A 17160-nucleotide genomic window follows, 5' to 3' on the forward strand; every position below is an offset into this window, starting at 1 on the left:
GATCATCTCTATGATACCTGTGTTTAACAGCACTCATTGATTAGTGTTTATCACAGCTCAAATTTCCCCAAGCTAATAAAATAATAATTGTACAGTTGTCTATGTGTGTTCATTTATTGATCTATAAAACATAAAATGGGATTGTGTTGTTAAAAAACAATATCCTAGTGGTTTTATATGGTCACGACCATCATTATCAAGCTAGATATTTATGCTATGATGATTAAAGGGATGGTTCCCCCCATAATGAAAGTCCCTCAAGTTGTTCCAAACCTGTATGAATTTCTTTCTTCTGCTGAACACAAAAGAAGATATTTTTAATATTGTCTTCCATGGTATGGAAAAAATACTGTGCAAGTCGATGGGGTCCAGCAACTGTTTGGTTACCGACATTCTTCAAAATATCTTCTTTTGTGTTCAGCAGAAATGAAAGAAAGAAATGAAAGAAACTCATACAGGTTTGGAACAACTTGAGGGTGAGTAAATGATGACAGAACCTTCATTTTTGGGTGAACTAACCTTTTAACACCTTGATAACAATAAAAGAAGTCTGTGCAACATCCCCTCCTAGCGTTTAAATCACCACATTGCAATTATACAACGTTAGTAAGAGGCGGATGTGACGTTTATTCGGATCTCCTGCAAGTAAAGTGCATGCTTTCGGTGTTATGAAAGGTGGGGAAGGGATTGTGTTGGGTAACAGTGGTCTTCAGGTTACATTACACAAGACGTTGACGTGTAATGCAAGTCTATCACTCTTTCTCTGAATGCATCAGAGTTAATTTGTCCTGAAACACTCCGCGATCTCACAGAAACAGCAAATGGCAAAGAGAAAAGAGACACAGCAGAAAACGGACACAAAGAAAGCGAAGCAGATTGCAAAGAAAAAACCGGCATCCAAAACCCCAAAAAACAAAGGTATCTACGCTCCATAAAAATGTACTTTGTCTCTCTGATGCTCAGTCTTAGAATAATATGAATATGAATGAACAGTAATAGTTTGAATTTAGTGCACGGTTGATGCAGACAGCTGCAGTATGCAGGTGTGCAGTCACTCTCGCTCGACTTCTCTTGCGGTGCTTGTTTTTAACGGATGCATTTCAAATTAAGCCCTTCTTTTTGTCAGTTCATTAAATGAATGTCATCAATAAATGAGTGTGGGCGTGTCTAGCGTACATATTTGGGATCATGTGTGTTTTGGGTGCTTTAGGGTCGATTTTAAAGGGATGGTTCACCCAAAAATGAAAATTCTGTCATCATTTACTCACTCTTATGTTGTTCCAAACATGTATGAGTTTCTGTCTTCTGTTTAACCCAAAAGAAGATATTTTAAAGAATGTTTGTAACCAGGCAGTTGACTTCCACAGTATTTTTTTTCTCCTACAGTGGAAGTCAGTGGCTACCGTCAACTGTTTGATTGCCAATATTCTTTACAATATCTTTGTTTGTGTTCAACAGAACAAAGAAACTCATACATGGTTGGAACAACTTGAGGTTGAGTAAGTGATGACCGAATCTTCATTTTTGGGTGGACTATCCCTTTAATACTCTGACCCAGGGATCTTCAGACATTTTATTTAGACAGTATTCTGTATAAAACAACAACAACATTTTAGACTAAAATACACATTTAAGTAATAAAATGGGGACTGAAATGTCGATCAGGTATGTCCAGCATTGACTGATAAGGTAATAAATGTTTTCTGCTCTCTAGTACATCTTTGTTCTGCTTGTCTGTTTCAGAAAATGGTATTGTGGACAAAAACAACCGCAAAAACTCCAGGGTGACGTCCCGTGTGTCCAAAAAGGTCAAAGATGCCTCTGACGAGAGGACAAGCAAGTACTTCCGGGACAACGAAGTTAAAACTGAAGAGCCAGAGGACATGAGTGACAACAATGAGGAGATGAGCCCATCAAAACAAGTGAAAGAAGAAGAAGAAGAGAGTGAAGATGAGGAGGACTGGGAGGAAGTGGAAGGTACATAGTCTCATTTTTTGAATTATTGATATTTGTTTAGACTGTATGTTTATGCATTACAATATCATTAAGTAAGTGTTCTAAGCTGGTGTGTTTTTCAGCACTCATACACACTGTTTTTAACTGTGCTTTCACAGAGATGGCAGAACCGCTGGGTCCTGTGGACTCGACAGAACTAGCAGAACTGTCAAAACCTGTGGAGATTGAGATCGAGACTCCAGACATGGCTCACAAGAGGCAGAGGAAGTGAGTATGTGTGTGAGAGAGAGAGAGAGAGAGAGAGAGATATTTAATAAGTGTCAGATTGCTAAGTGATGAAATTCTTTAGTGTGGTAAATGTCCACAAGATAGTTGCAATCAAAAGGTGCTGTGAGGGTTAGAAAGATTAAAAGGAAAATTGTAACACTATGACAACTGTTTCCAGGGAGAAAAGGAAAGCAGAGTTTGAAACTTATCTGCGTCGAACGATAAAACGATTTAACAAGGAGCTGCTGGTGGATACCCACAAGGTATGTGTGTTTATGTCTGTTTTTTTTTTTTTTTTTTTTTTTTTTTTTTTTTTAACTAAACATACACATACTAACATGTTTGAAAGCCTTGAGGCCCTGATATACTCACAGTGAAGTTCTTTTTCATTCTTCGTTTTGGGGTAAAAAGAAGTTCAAAATACGGGAGCAGTCGTATACTGTTAGCGAACATCCAACGCCACCCTTTAAAGGTGCTCTAAGCGATGTCACACGTTTTTTAGGCTGAAACATTTTTTGTCACATACAGCAAACATCTCCTCACTATCCGCTAGCTGCCTGTCCCCTGAACACACTGTAAAAAAACGGGGTCTCTGTAGACAGCCCAGGCTCCACAAACGGCAACAAAAACAAACTGGGCCAACCTGGACCTCGAAACATAACATTGAATGAATTTTGGTATGACCGCCCCATGACCAAAGAGACAACGTTCCGATGAACAAATAGCAAAGAAGAGGAAAAAGGAAGCATGGAAGGGAGGGGGAGGGGACGGGATGAGGAGGAGGGAGGGTCGAATTAGCCTCTGTTTTGTTTGACAATACTTTGAACGTCAACAAGAAGTGACGCTTCTACGCTAACATCGATTATTACATGGCTTGGCTGAATTCCAATGTAGAATGCAGTCTGTTATTTCTTGATAACAGACCGCTGCGAAGTATAACAGACCGTTGCCATGAAAAACAGCGCGTTGCTATGGACGCGGAATGGACTATTTTCTTTAGCGGAAGCAATACAATCGTTTTTAAATCAATAAACTCCTTTTTAAATAAAGAATTTGTGTCAAATTATTTATTTATTTTGTAGGTAGCCATGTAATAAGCGGGATAATGTATAGTGAGCCGGTTGTTATAGTGAATAACAACCCCTTCAGGCTGATTCAAGATCCCTCCGCTTCGCGTCGGGATCCCGTTCAGCCTGTCGGGGTTGTTATTCACTATAACAACCGGCTCACTATACATTATCCCTTACTTAGAGCACCTTTAAATGAATTTGTTAATATGTGCAGCACGTTTCCCTTTTAATAACAAAATAAACACCACAAAAATTTCCGCGAGGAGAAAACAGTAGTTCTGAAAGCATTTGATCATAGGCGATGTGGATGTTTGCACAAGCTCTCCAATTCGGCACTCCAGTAAAGTCAAGCCACGTTTATTTATATACCCCTTTATACAATAGATTGTTCAAAAGGCATGTTTACAGTATTAAACATGAAAAAACAGTGTCAGTGTCTCAGTTAGAAATACAACTTCATTTTCTATTATAAAGCGGCTCTCCAGTGTGTTCATGTTTTACTTGCTGACGTCTGACCTCGGCGAACTGAACAGAAGAAATGAACCGGAGATGATTTCCATGTGAAAGAAGGTGGAGCCTCAGAGCACACCTACCTATTACATAATTGCTATGGACCAGTGGTAGTTCAGTGGTGTCTACCAGCCAGAACAACTTTTCTGGAAAGTTCGCTTTGGCAAACTGTTTCAAACTCACGAAACGAGAACAAAACGAACTTCTTTTTGGCCTGATGTTGTTCGAAATGACATCACACCTGTTCAATCTTCAAATTCGCTTGAAGTATATCGGGCCCTTTATGCTCATCAAGGTCATCATTTATTTCAAATATTTAAATGATTTAAATTTAATCAGTAAAATAGAAATATTGTGAAATATTGTGAAAATTAAATTAAAATATATTTTAAAATGTAATATATTACTGTGATGGCAAAGCTGAATCAGCCATTCCTCTAGTCTTCATTGTCACATGATCCTTCAGAAGTATTAATTTCTTTCAGAAAAAAATCGTACTGATCCCGCTTTTTTGAATAATATAATTAGGGCTGTCAAGCAATTAAATTTTTTAATCTAATTAATCTCAAATTAATTGCACATCAAATTTGGCTGAGAAATTACACCCAAAAGATCATAAAGTCATTATTGTGTTAAATGAGAAAAGCATCAAATAGACATTACAAATAAAAATATTTTATTTGAATCAACATTCATTTTTAAGCTACAACAGCCATGATTTTTTTCAGAAGCTTCAACTGAATTGGTATTTAGATGTTTTACTGACCAAAACAGTTTGGTTACCAACATTCTTCAAAATATCTTCTTGTATGTTCCGCAAAAGAAAGAAAGCCATACAGATTTGAAACGAAACGAGGGAGTGAATATACAGAATTTTCATTTTTGGGCACACTATCCCCAAAATAGGAAGTTCGCTTTTTAATGCGGGGAGAGGGGATGAAATAAAATTACATATAAATAAACTGTATATAAACAATTATTTTATTATTGAATAATTTATTTATTAAATCATAAATTATTAGGTAAGCTAAGCATCATTGTGTTTTTTTAAATCATAATTTTCTGACAATTAAAACAAAAATCAGGCTTGTGTATTTATAATATGATTTATTTGTGTATTGTATTTTTCATATTTTTAGCATAGTAAAGCAAAACTACAGCGCTGCCAGTAGGCTATTTTATGGAAGTGTCAACACTGGAAACTCCCACGGCATGCCTTAAGTTGACAAACAACCCATTCATATATATAACTATATGTTATTAAATTGCATATAAAATTATTTTATTTACTAGTTTCGTGTTTGTGATTGATCAATATTCAGAAATATTCAATATTCAAAGTGAGTAAAACGGACTATATTGCATGTAAAATATATCACAACATTATTATACACTGAACTTTTGTGTAAAATCAATATGTGACCCTGGACCACAAAACCAGTCTTATGTGTAATTTTTTTTAAATTGAGATTTATACATCATCTGAAAGCTGAATACATAATCTTTCCATTGATGTATGGTTTGTTAGGATAGGACAATATCTGGCCGAGATACAACTATTGAAAATCTGGAATCTGAGGGTACAGGAAAATCAAAATATTAAGAAAATCGCCTTTAAAGTTGTCCATTTCTATTGGTGATAGTGCTGCATCCATTCACAAAAATAAATGTTTTATATATTTAAGGTGGGAAATTTACAAAATATCTTCATGAAACATGATCTTTACTTAATATCCTAATGATTTTTGGCATAAAAGAAAAATCTATAATTTTGACCTATACAATGTTTTGTTAGCTATTGCCACAAATATACCCGTGCAACATAAGACTGGTTTTGTGATCCAGGGTCACATATATATACGGGATAAAAACAGCACTCGTGTGATATTGCGCTCATTTCTCATGTGATATTGATGTTGCTTAACTAATACTATATCATATATAGGCCTATAGATGAGACAAAACTCATACAGGGGCATTTTTGCCCTGATATTTAGAATTTTAGGGGCATTCTGCATTCTATAGGCTACATCACACAGTGAGTTGTTGCCCTGCATCATGTTTATCACCAATCAACTGTGTGAACTGTAAGATGAACTACATAGGTCTGAGGAGGGGGCGGGTGCATTAAATGCGTTAAATTTAATTATTATTTTTCCATTAGTAATTAATTTAACTAACGTGTTAAATCGTCATCCCTATATACAATATAATATAATATGTTTATAGCAATAAAATGCAGTAGTAATGTACAATATGAACTCACTTTATCATTATTTTGGCTTTTTTACTTGTATTGTACTGGTATATGATTTGATTTCTTATTTACTCTGTCTAACAGGTTCATTTGCTTTGCCTATTGGCTGGTGGTTTGTTTCGAAACAGACTCGTCTGTGAGCCTGACCTGTTGGCTATTGCGTTGTCACTACTGCCTGCCCACTTTACCACAGTTGCTATAAAACGCATAAACACTGGCTTTCTGGAGGGGCTTCTCAAATGGTAAGCCTGATTTGCCTTCTTGAGGGAGTTTTACATTTAACTCCAAACTTGTATGACTTTATTTCTTTTGTTGAACATATTTGAGAAACGTCTCCAAAGTAGAACAAGTCATACAGGTTTAGAGCTATATGAGTGTAAGATGACAGAATTTTCCTTTTTGGGTTGGACAATCCCTTTAATGCATCTTAGTGCCTGTTTACACCTGGGCACTTAATGTGTTTTCTCTGATCGGATAGCTATCCAATCATGAAAACATGGTATGTTGTAAATGCCCTCCAAAATGCTTTTGAGACTGATTTAAATCTGATCACTCAAACCGTTAGAGGTGGTTTGAGATGCATTCCAGGCGAAACTGGACAAGTGTAAATGCATCTGGTTGTTGAAGCCACATTTTACTCAAAATGTTAAAAAATAAACACGTGAGAGCGTTATAGCCAGAAATGACAGCACTACTGCAACACGCATCGCCCCAGATGAGTAGCTGAGTATCTCTTCAGCAAGCCAACATGCAAACTGCTGCAAATGAAACCAAAAATAAGTTGCAGATGCTTAACACATATTCATATTCATCTTCATTAAAAGTAGTGAGACTAAAGGATCTTACCAGTGCTGATGCCGCTCTCCTGTTGTGGCCTTTGATCTTGAAATAAGCTGATGATTGATAAAACGCTGCTCATATCTGTTGGCCTATGTGGCCAAATGTAAATGGCACCCTTTTAACAAATCAGATAGCTATCCAGTCAGTAAAAACATTTGAAGTAACTAGGTGTAAACAGGCCCTTAAATAATCAGATTGTTCTTTGATTTGAGATAGACAATTTACATTTAGCCAGGAAAATGTACCTCTGCAAAAGACACAAATTCCTACGCTGTATGCAAATATTGGATTGATCATCTCCGATTGTGTTTTATGTAAATTAATCATTTTTGTGGTGTGACCCCCCCCCCCCTACCAGGTTTCAAGTGACGTTTACACTAAACCCCGCCTTACCTGAGGAGAAGGGAGTGGAGTTGAGGACGGTGCTGGAAAAACGAATGGGCTGTTTATCTGCAAGGGACCATGAGGAGATGAACTACGTGAGAGAGATCTTACTTTCCTTGACCTCATAGTGGATGAATTATGCATAAATCATGTATATAAGTAATGTAACTGGTATCTTAATAATATACAAGCTACATTACTGTTCAAAAGTTTGGGGTTGGTTAGAATTTTTAAATGTTTTTGAAAAAAGTCTTATATGCTCAGCAAGGCTGCATTTAATTGATCAAAAATAGAGTAGAAACAATAATATTGTGAAATATTATTACAATTTAAAATAACAGTTGTCTATTTGAATTTATTTTAAGATTTCATTTAATCCTCTGAATGTTTACTCCGGTGTTCAGTCACATGATCTTTCAGAAATCATTCTAATATGCTGATTTTAAGCTCAAGAAATATTTCTTATTATTATCATTTATCAATGTTGAACAGTTGTGCTGCTCTATATTTTTGCTGAATAAAAGTTTAAAATCCTTTAAAAGAGTCTTGCTGACCCCAAACTTTGAGTGGTAGTGTATTGATGTTTAGCTGATTTTGGTTCTGACCTGTGATGTCACTTTCTGCAGCTGTTCTTATTGGTCCTGCGGTCATTGCGACTCTTCTGTCGCTTGGTGCTGTCTTTACAACCTCTTCCTCTGAAGCCACCACCTGCTACCAAGGTGATTTTTTTTGGAGATGGTCCTCACTGCAGAACACAATATCCAGGAGGCGGGGTTGGATCCAGATCCAACTCCTCCCACCTTACATATACCTAAATCTACCCATCTCCACCCCCTGATCCCTAAACCTACCACTAAACCTACCAATCTCCACCCCCTGATCCCTAAACCTTCCAATCTCCACCCCCTGATCCCTAAACCCACCCCTAAACCTACCAATCTCCACCCCCTGATCCCTAAACCCACCCCTAAACCTACAATCTCCACCCCCTGATCCCTAACCCCACCCCTAAAGCTACCACTAAACCTACCAATCTCCACCCCCTGATCCCTAAAGCCACCCCTAAACCTACCAATCTCCACCCCCTGATCCCTAAAGCCACCCCTAAACCTACCAATCTCCACCCCCTGGATCTGGACCCAACTCTGCCCCCTGGATCTCGTGTACTGCAGTGAGGTGCTACTGTTTTTTGGGGGGGATTCTCACTGTGTTTCTTTTGCTTGTGAAAATTCTTTTTGTTTTTTGATGGACTGAACATTTTTTTCTTGCTTTTAGAACAAGAGCACACCTACCAAGAGCTCTCCAGAGAAAGATCAATCAGAGAAACCCTCCCCAAAGCCTAAGATATCCCCTGGATCCAAACGCCCATCATCAGCGACTGCTGCAGTAAAAGAGGAAGGAGGCGGAAAGAGAAAGAAAAAGAAAGAGGATGGAGGAGAGAAAGAGGCAGCAGTGGGCCTGAAACCCAAAAACAGCAGAAGAAGAAGTGTAGCTTCAAAAGTGTCATACAAAGAAGCCAGCAGTGAGGAGGAGGAACAGAGTGAAGAGGAGTTTAAGCCAACCAATGAGGATGACAGTGAAGACTCTGACGGGCCCATTAAAGTATGCAGAAAGTCAAAGTTGAAAGGCAAAGGTGGGGCTCCTCGGAGTTCGAACAAGGTCAAACAGGAGGAGAGAAGTGAAGAGGAAGAGGAGGAGGAAGAGGAGGAGGAGGAGGAGGAGAAAGAGAGAAAGAAACAAAGACGTAAAAGAAAAGAGGGGAAAGGGGCGGATGAGTGGTTGGAGGTTTATTTGGAAAGCACCGGGAGGTGGGTGTGTGTTGATGTGGATCAAGGAGTCGGCCAACCGCAGCTCTGCTCAGATCAGGCGACTCAACCGATCACTTATGTGGTGGCCGTGGATGACGAGGGCTACCTGAAAGATCTTAGCAGCAGGTATGACCCCACGTGGCTGACATCATCACGGCGACGGCGCGTCGACTCTGAATGGTGGGAAGAGACTATGGAGCTCTACAAGTCTCCAGAGACCGAACGAGGACAGAAAGAGGATCAGGAGGTACGTTTGCACTCTCACTTACACTTGTGATCAAAAGCTTGGGGTCAGTAAGTATTTATTTATTTATTTTTATTAATATTTTTATTCAGTAAGGACTCATTAAATTGATCAAAAGTGAAAGTAAAGACAATTATAATGTTACAAAAGATGTCTATTGCAAATAAATGCTGTTCTTTTGAACTTTCTAATTATCAAAAAATCCTAAAAAATGTTTTACAAAAATAAATGAATAAATAAAGCAGCACAACTGTTTTCAACGGATAATAATAAGAGATGTTTTTTGAGCAGCAAATCAGCATATTAGAATGATTTCTGAAGGATTATTTGACACTGAAGACTGGAGTGATGATGCTAAAAATTCAGCTTTGCCATCAATAAATTATATTTTAAAATACTGTATACTCAAATAGAAAACTGTTATTTTAAATTGTAATAACATTTCATAACATTACTGTTTTACTGTATTTTTGATCAAATAAATGCAGCCTGGGTGAGCATAAGAGACTTCTTCAAAATCTTACCAACCCCAAACTTTTGTACGGTAGTGTTCACACACTAACTTGCCTACATCACATGTGACGTGCATTAAGATTCACCTGTGCTCCTCATCATCAGATGCAGGCTAAGTTACTGAACAAGCCGTTGCCGACATCCATCGCAGAATTTAAGAACCATCCACTGTACGCGCTTAAGAGGCACCTGCTTAAATACGAGGCCCTCTACCCCTCTACAGCCGCTGTCCTGGGGTACTGCAGAGGAGAACCAGTTTATTCACGGTAAACCCCATATATTTTGTGTACTACAAGTGAATGTAGGTATCACAACATTGTAATGTACGATATGAAAGATGGATGAATATTCCTTTTGTAAATCTGCTTTAGAACAAGACATACTGTTTGAATTATATTAATACAGATAAAAACTTTTTTGATGTTATGACAAATAACCAGTATGAACCAAATATCTTTTTAAACCAAAGATATTAACCTGATATTAAACCAAATACTTTAGATACATAAAGACGATGCACTCATATTGCTTATGAATGGGGGAAAATGCAATGCGCAATATGGCTGAATAAGTCCCGCCTTTTAAACAAATGATTTCAATTGGTAAAGTCATTGCATCACTGCAGCTGCCGTTCGAAGCTCTTGTTGGCTGGTCAAGCGTGAAAAAAAGCTCTTTTAACAATGTTTGAGCATAAGAAACAACATCTATGGGACTGTTTATGTCAGATTTTGTTGCTGATTTTAAATATGTTATTTACATGTGAGTTCTACAAGCAGTTTTTGAGATTTCAGGATTTCCCAGTTCAAGTAGATAGGACTTGGACTGAAAGGACTGTGACTGTGTAGGACTGTGTTCGAAATCGCATACTCTCTTGAATATGTACTTATTTTGAGTAAGTAATTATTTCACGATCACTAAAAAAAGTAGGTTCTGTATAGTATGAATGTGTGTAGTATGAATGTAATCCGGATGTACTACATTCGCCATGTTGTCATTATCATGTGACCTACCAACATCAGTTATGTTGCTTCACTGCCATTCACAAATCCTCTCCCTTGGCCTCATGGGATAGTAAAGTGTCCATCGTATGGACACTGGGAATAGTAGGTCATCCGGGTACTTTTTGCCTACTTTTTAATGAGTACTGTGAATTCAGACATACTTATTTTGTCACATACTGGTTTTTGCCTAGTGTATAGTAGGGAAGTATACGATTTCAGAAGTAACCTTGGTCTTGGATGCCCAAAATAGCTGCCCACAGGCGTTTCAAATATGGCCGCAGATTGAAATGACTTTCATTGAAAGGGACTTTGATTCGATACTGAAACTCTATACTGTTTACTAAATAAATTAAACAAAAACCTAAAATCTAAAATCAAACATTTTAAATGCTACACGTGAATTTGGGCATCACAACACTATAATGAATGCAAAATAATGGATATAATATTCATTTTGATATTTACTAAAGATTACATTTAACAGTTATTATAATATCTTTCTAGTATTTTTTAAAAATTTAGTCAGTGTTATTTTAGTATTTATACAATATTACAGATGTATTCATATTTTGAATTGTCATATCTATTTTACATTTAATATTTTAGTTTTCATTTAAATTTTAGTTTAAGTTTTAGTATTTTATCATTTTAGTTTGTTTTTCATCTGATATTTATTTTCCATTTTCTTTCAGCTTTATTTTAATGACCTAAAACTATTTTTAATAGTTTTAGTTAACAACAACAACACTTTAAGTGAGCATCAGATGATGGCAAAGGTGATCTAAATCTATGGATACATTCTTTTCCATTTTAGTGGACATATTTAGATAGTTTCCCACATCTGAGACACAAGAACAAATAGAAATGCAGGCGTTTTGTTAATGGTGTTTATTTATTTTCAGAGACTGTGTGCAGACGCTCCATTCTAGAGATACCTGGTTGAAGGAAGCACGAACAGTTCGACTAGGAGAAGAGCCATACAAGGTCTGTTTTGATCATGATACGTTTTTTCATACATATTTAGCCTTTGTACAATAAATATGCCATGACTTGTTTTTAATATTAAGTGCTGTGTGTCAGATGGTGGTTGGTTTTTCCAATCGTTCTCGTAAGGCCAGGATGATGTCCGAGCAGAAAGGTGTCAAAGATCTGGCTCTTTTTGGAGTCTGGCAAACTGAAGAGTACCAGCCTCCGATCGCAGTTGATGGCAAAGTGGGTTTGAATTATTTAATTTTTTTAATCAAATTTAAGAACATTAAGAGCATGAGATATACTGATCTGTTCTTTGCTGGAGTCCTAATCTGAATTTGTGTGTTTCAGGTACCACGTAATGAGTTCGGGAATGTGTACATGTTTAAGTCGTGCATGTTACCAGTAGGATGTGTTCACCTGCATTTGCCAAATCTGCACAGAGTGGCTCGGAAACTGAACATAGACTGTGCTACAGCAGTGACGGGTTTTGATTACCATTGTGGATTTGCACATGCTGTGTAAGTTTGTGTGTTAAACTTGTCCTAACCAGGTGCAATACGCAGGGCCGTATTAACCATAGGGCTAGGCGGGGCTAAAGCCCCGGGGCCCGAGCAAGGAGGGGGCCCGTGATTGGCTGTGGAGCATATGACTAGCCATCGGTAACGCTGATTGCCAAAGTCTTACCACGTCCCACACAAATCAGCCCTGTTACTTGGTGGCGCTTTGCCGTAAATTACATGCATTATCATGGTATCATTATTAATATTATTAATTGACCATTTGCAAAAGACCCTTCTTTAGTTACTCACGAGTCACACCACACATCTTACTCACGCAGAGTTTTCGGTGCTGATGCAGTAGTGACGCGTTCATAAACGGCACCTAAAAGCTGTCACAAAGAACCAGCAAGTAATGATTATGAATATGTAAAATATTGCAATGAGACATTTTAATTGTTTATTGCAAAGATTAAGTTGACGATAGGCTACTGAATCGCAATCTTCAGTAGTTAATGCGCTGGGCCGGAGAGAAATGCACATTTCGATTACATGGTTTTATTTTGTTTTGAATGGTTCTGTTTAAAAGTAAAGATTTCAAGCTTTCTGTAGATAATAGATAATATTTTTTTTAAAAATAGGTCTGTGAGGTGAGTAGGCTACCTTTTATACGCTGAGTTTCGGGATGTTCTTAAGCTCCAGTTCAATCGCCGGTTGGATTATATAGGCTATTTAGCCTACTTTTTATTTAGGCTATTAAATACAGGAAATTGGTTAATGGAAAATGTATTAAAATTAAGATACAATTAATACAAAACGAAATTCGATTTAAAGAAAGGCTTTGTGCTTTCTGTTTGAGGTCTCTGTGAAAGTTTTAAAGTCTTTTAGTACCGCTTCTGGAGAACTGTCAGCCTAACATTGTTTTTTTCCTCATAAATACGAAAACGAAAAATAAAAAACAAAAGACTTTTTTAAAAGACAAACCATCATTTTTTGGAAAAAAATTATGGATTTATAGCGTTTTGGAAAAAAAAATGGATGGATTTATAACGTTTTGGGGAAACAAATGGATGGATTTATAGCATTTTGAAATGAAAAAACAAAAAAAAAACAAAAAAAAAAAATTTTAACAGGATAAATTGAATATCCACAAAAGTGTGGGTCTAGGTAAAAAATTTTTAATTTTCCTGCAAACTATTGAAATGGATTTATCGCGTTTCGGAAAAGAGTTCCTCATCATTATTGTAAGATAATATTACTTGTATAATGACAACATTTTGCTCATTATCCACCCCTATATCCACTATTATCAAGTCATACTGACATAAAGTGATTGGGGGGGGGGGGGGGGGGGGGTATGCAGTAACTCGTAGCCCCGGGGCCCAGTGAGGCCTTAATGCGGCCCTGGCAATACGATAAAAGCGATAAATGTTTTGTCCTATCCAGCCACAACTGAGTGACAGGACGTGTGGACATTTTGTTACTCGCTTGGTTTCTGTTTATGCAGATTCATACTGTGTAGCCCCACCCACTGTGAAATGTGATAGGTTTAAACTCATGCATCACATTACAATTCGCTTACTTAAGCTGTACCCTAAAAATATGTACTCTTTTTGTGAAGAAACAGTACATACTTTTTGAATGTGTAGCAGAAGAGTAGGCAAGTTTTGGGATATACTACCACATCTTTATTGCATCTTTCACAGACCTTGCTGTTGCATAGTTACGGGCATCCTGTCATCGTAAAATGGCCCATCAATCGTCTTGTCACAGTTAAGGTCTTCATATATACATGTCACATTTCCGTTTATTTGATTTACACTACAATAGAGTGGTGCAGGTATAATGTAACTATAGGCCAATCGGCAGTTAGCATCACACTGGTTCCCTCAACAAAAACCCAATAGGATTTTTCAATAGGCTTTTGGATTATCGCAAAAAACAAGATCTGTGATCAACATAAGTTTATGACTATCACAACTCTTTCAGTTTTTAAATAAAAACATTTTCCAAGAAAGTTTGAGTTAGAATAGTTTGTAAGAGCACAATTGTATACGCTATGAGAGTTTACCTGTTCAGCGTGATGGCATCTCCTCGACAGTCTCTGTAGTCCCATTTAGCCACTTGTTAGCAACCGCCTTTTTCAAGGCAGATAACAGCTTAAAAAAATCGCGAGTGGGGTAATATTTATGTATTTTATGTCGTAGAACAAAACGTGAAAGTATCTTGAGCTTGTGTTCACTATAGACCTTATTTCAGCCATTTAACCAAAAACCTTCGGGATGATGGAACAGGAAGTGCTAAAATGCTAACTCATACCTGCACCCCTCTATTCTTCCTACAATATTGGAGAGAAAATAAGTAGCAAGTTGATCTGCCAAACACATCTTTATAAAAGTTCACAATGTTGTTGCAGATGAAATAATTATTTTTCATCTGGTGAGATTGATTATTAATCACTCAAACCATATTATATATTCTAAACCTTCAGACTCGCACATGTACTGTTTGCAAAGATTATGGGTTATATTAGAGTGTGCATGGATATCTGGTTACCTTTGCGATACTCATTTTAACATACTACGATCAATGTGTTTCAGTAACGATGGCTATATTGTCTGTGAAGAACACCAAGAAATCCTGAAAGCAGCCTGGGAAAATGAGCAAGATATCCAGCAGAAGAAAGATCAAGAGGTGTGTTGATTTCTAGTGTTACAAAAAATTGTCAACTTTACCCAACATCTAAAAAAAAACATTTTAGCTAGGATTCAGAAATAGTTCTTTTGATTTTAATGTGAAAAATTTGTGTTTTGTAAATATTGTGTGGACATGACTGTTCGAATCTTTTAACAGAAACGTGAGAAGCGTGTAGTGGCTAACTGGACCCTGCTGGTCAAAGGCCTGTTGATAAAAGAGAGGCTGAAGCGTCGCTATGGGCAACAGGGGCTCGTATCGAGGACAGAGCTTATGCAAGGGAAAGAAGGCTTGGCTGAAGGACTGTCCTCCGATGAGGAGGAAGAGGGCAGGGATCAGAAAGCTCCACCCTCTCTGGCTAGTTCATGGCCGCAGAACAGGCTTGAGGAACAAGAGGAAAAGATTGTTAGGCGTGTAACTAAACGAGAGAAACGCGGAGAGCAGAAAAATCTCTTCCCTTTTGAAAAAGTGTGATTAAATCGGCCCTTTATTACTTTTCTTGTCTTCCTTTTAAATGTTTTTTGCATTTATAAGCGTATATTATCTCTAACTGTGAGCCACTCTATTACTCTCCACAATCTTTTTATAAACACAGTAAGGTGCATATGCAGGGGATTTTGAAGATGTCAAGCATTTATGTCATCAGTTCAGACTCTACATTTCTTTTTCTATCAGAATACATATTTTTATAGAACATGCTGTTCAAAAACAAAACCATGCAAATAAACAAATAGTTTGCAGCTTTTTGTGTCTGTGAGTGAGTTCCGAACATTGGGCATTGACTAGATGAGTCTTTCACTCTTTGTAGGTGCCCACCTACTGATCTGGTTTTGCACAGAATAGGACTTTTGGCTGATAATTGGGAAAACAAATTTAATTTGGAAGTATCTTTCCAAAAGTTACAGTTAATTATAGAATTAATATTTTAGTAGCACATTATTTACCATTTTTAAATGAATCTTTCAGACTAATTTAGTGGATACTATTGAATATACATAACACATTATTAAAGACGTCCTGAAATCACATTGATGTTGATGTATTTTCAATTGAAACAGGAAGTTTGACTGAATTCAGATTGCAGAATTGATTTCTGCAATATCTTTATATGGCAGACATAGTATGAGTATAATGGTAGTATGCTATTTGAATTCAGTCAAAGTTCCTGTTTTAATAGGAAATACAGCAACACAGGAAAGAAAAGTCCTGCGATTTCATAACGTCTTTAATAATGAACCATGCCCAGCTATCTCTAATGCCACACAAGAGTACCAAGTATATCCCATCATTTTCAAGAACTCCAATGTACGTTAAATTCATAAGATATTACATGTTATTTGGTAGTAAATGTAAAGTGTTGCCTTTTTGTTCTCTGTGCTAAGATGAGTATGTGTATTTTGTGAATGTTTGCAACTGCTTTTAATCACTTAATTAGATTAAATTACGATTCTCAGTACTGGCAGGAAATGACTGAGGTGCCCTTGAGCAAGCCACCTAACCTCAAATCGCTCCCCGGGAGCTGCTGTGAATGGCTGCCCACTGCTCTGGTTGTGTGTGTCTTCACTACTCACTGCTCCTAATGTGTGTGCACTAACTTGGATGGGTTAAATGCAGAGGACAAATTCCGAGTATGGATTACCATACTTGGCCTTCACTTCATGTCAGTTCACTTCAAAATTAAATTGTGCTGTCTGCTACACATAGGGACTACTAAACAGACATTTTAAACTTCATTTTAAAGTGGAAACTACTGAAAAGTTGTACAAAGATTGCAAGTGTGGGTACTAGGACAAGAGAACTTTTTGTTCTCTGTGCTGAGATGAGTATGTGTATTTTGTGAATGTTTGCAACTGCTTTTAATCACTTAATTAGATTAAATTACGATTCTCAGTACTGGCAGGAAATAATGTTGACTTTAAATACATGTAAGTTAATGTTGTGAACTACATACGTTATCTACATATTTCTATTGATTTTTTTATTGTATCTTTAATGTTAACAAAGCAGCTAGGTCTTAAAGCATGTGGTTTTAATGATGTTTGCCATTGAACTTACAAGCACGTTGCACATTATAAATCAGGTTTCTTGTTTTGATGACCTACATTTGAATTAGCGCACGCGTGTGTGTTTGACTGCAAAGTATGTAT

The 17160-nt window shown here is 37.1% G+C and overlaps 1 protein-coding gene across 1 annotated transcript; it reads left to right on the forward strand.

Moving 5' to 3' along the window:
• Positions 1–605: 605 nt before the first annotated feature.
• On the forward strand, positions 606–15753 carry xpc (xeroderma pigmentosum, complementation group C). Its single transcript, XM_081348988.1, has 15 exons — positions 606–675; positions 777–918; positions 1744–1977; positions 2115–2223; positions 2402–2486; positions 6145–6302; positions 7259–7379; positions 7911–8003; positions 8560–9339; positions 9955–10115; positions 11753–11834; positions 11931–12062; positions 12171–12340; positions 14920–15013; positions 15173–15753. Exons 2-15 carry the CDS (start codon positions 822–824, stop codon positions 15485–15487), a joined length of 2631 nt encoding a protein of 876 aa, XP_081205114.1. The 5' UTR covers positions 606–675; positions 777–821; the 3' UTR covers positions 15488–15753.
• Positions 15754–17160: the final 1407 nt, after the last annotated feature.

This window comes from Scardinius erythrophthalmus (assembly GCF_964197995.2).
Source record: "Scardinius erythrophthalmus genome assembly, chromosome: 20".
NCBI lineage: Eukaryota > Metazoa > Chordata > Actinopteri > Cypriniformes > Leuciscidae > Scardinius > Scardinius erythrophthalmus.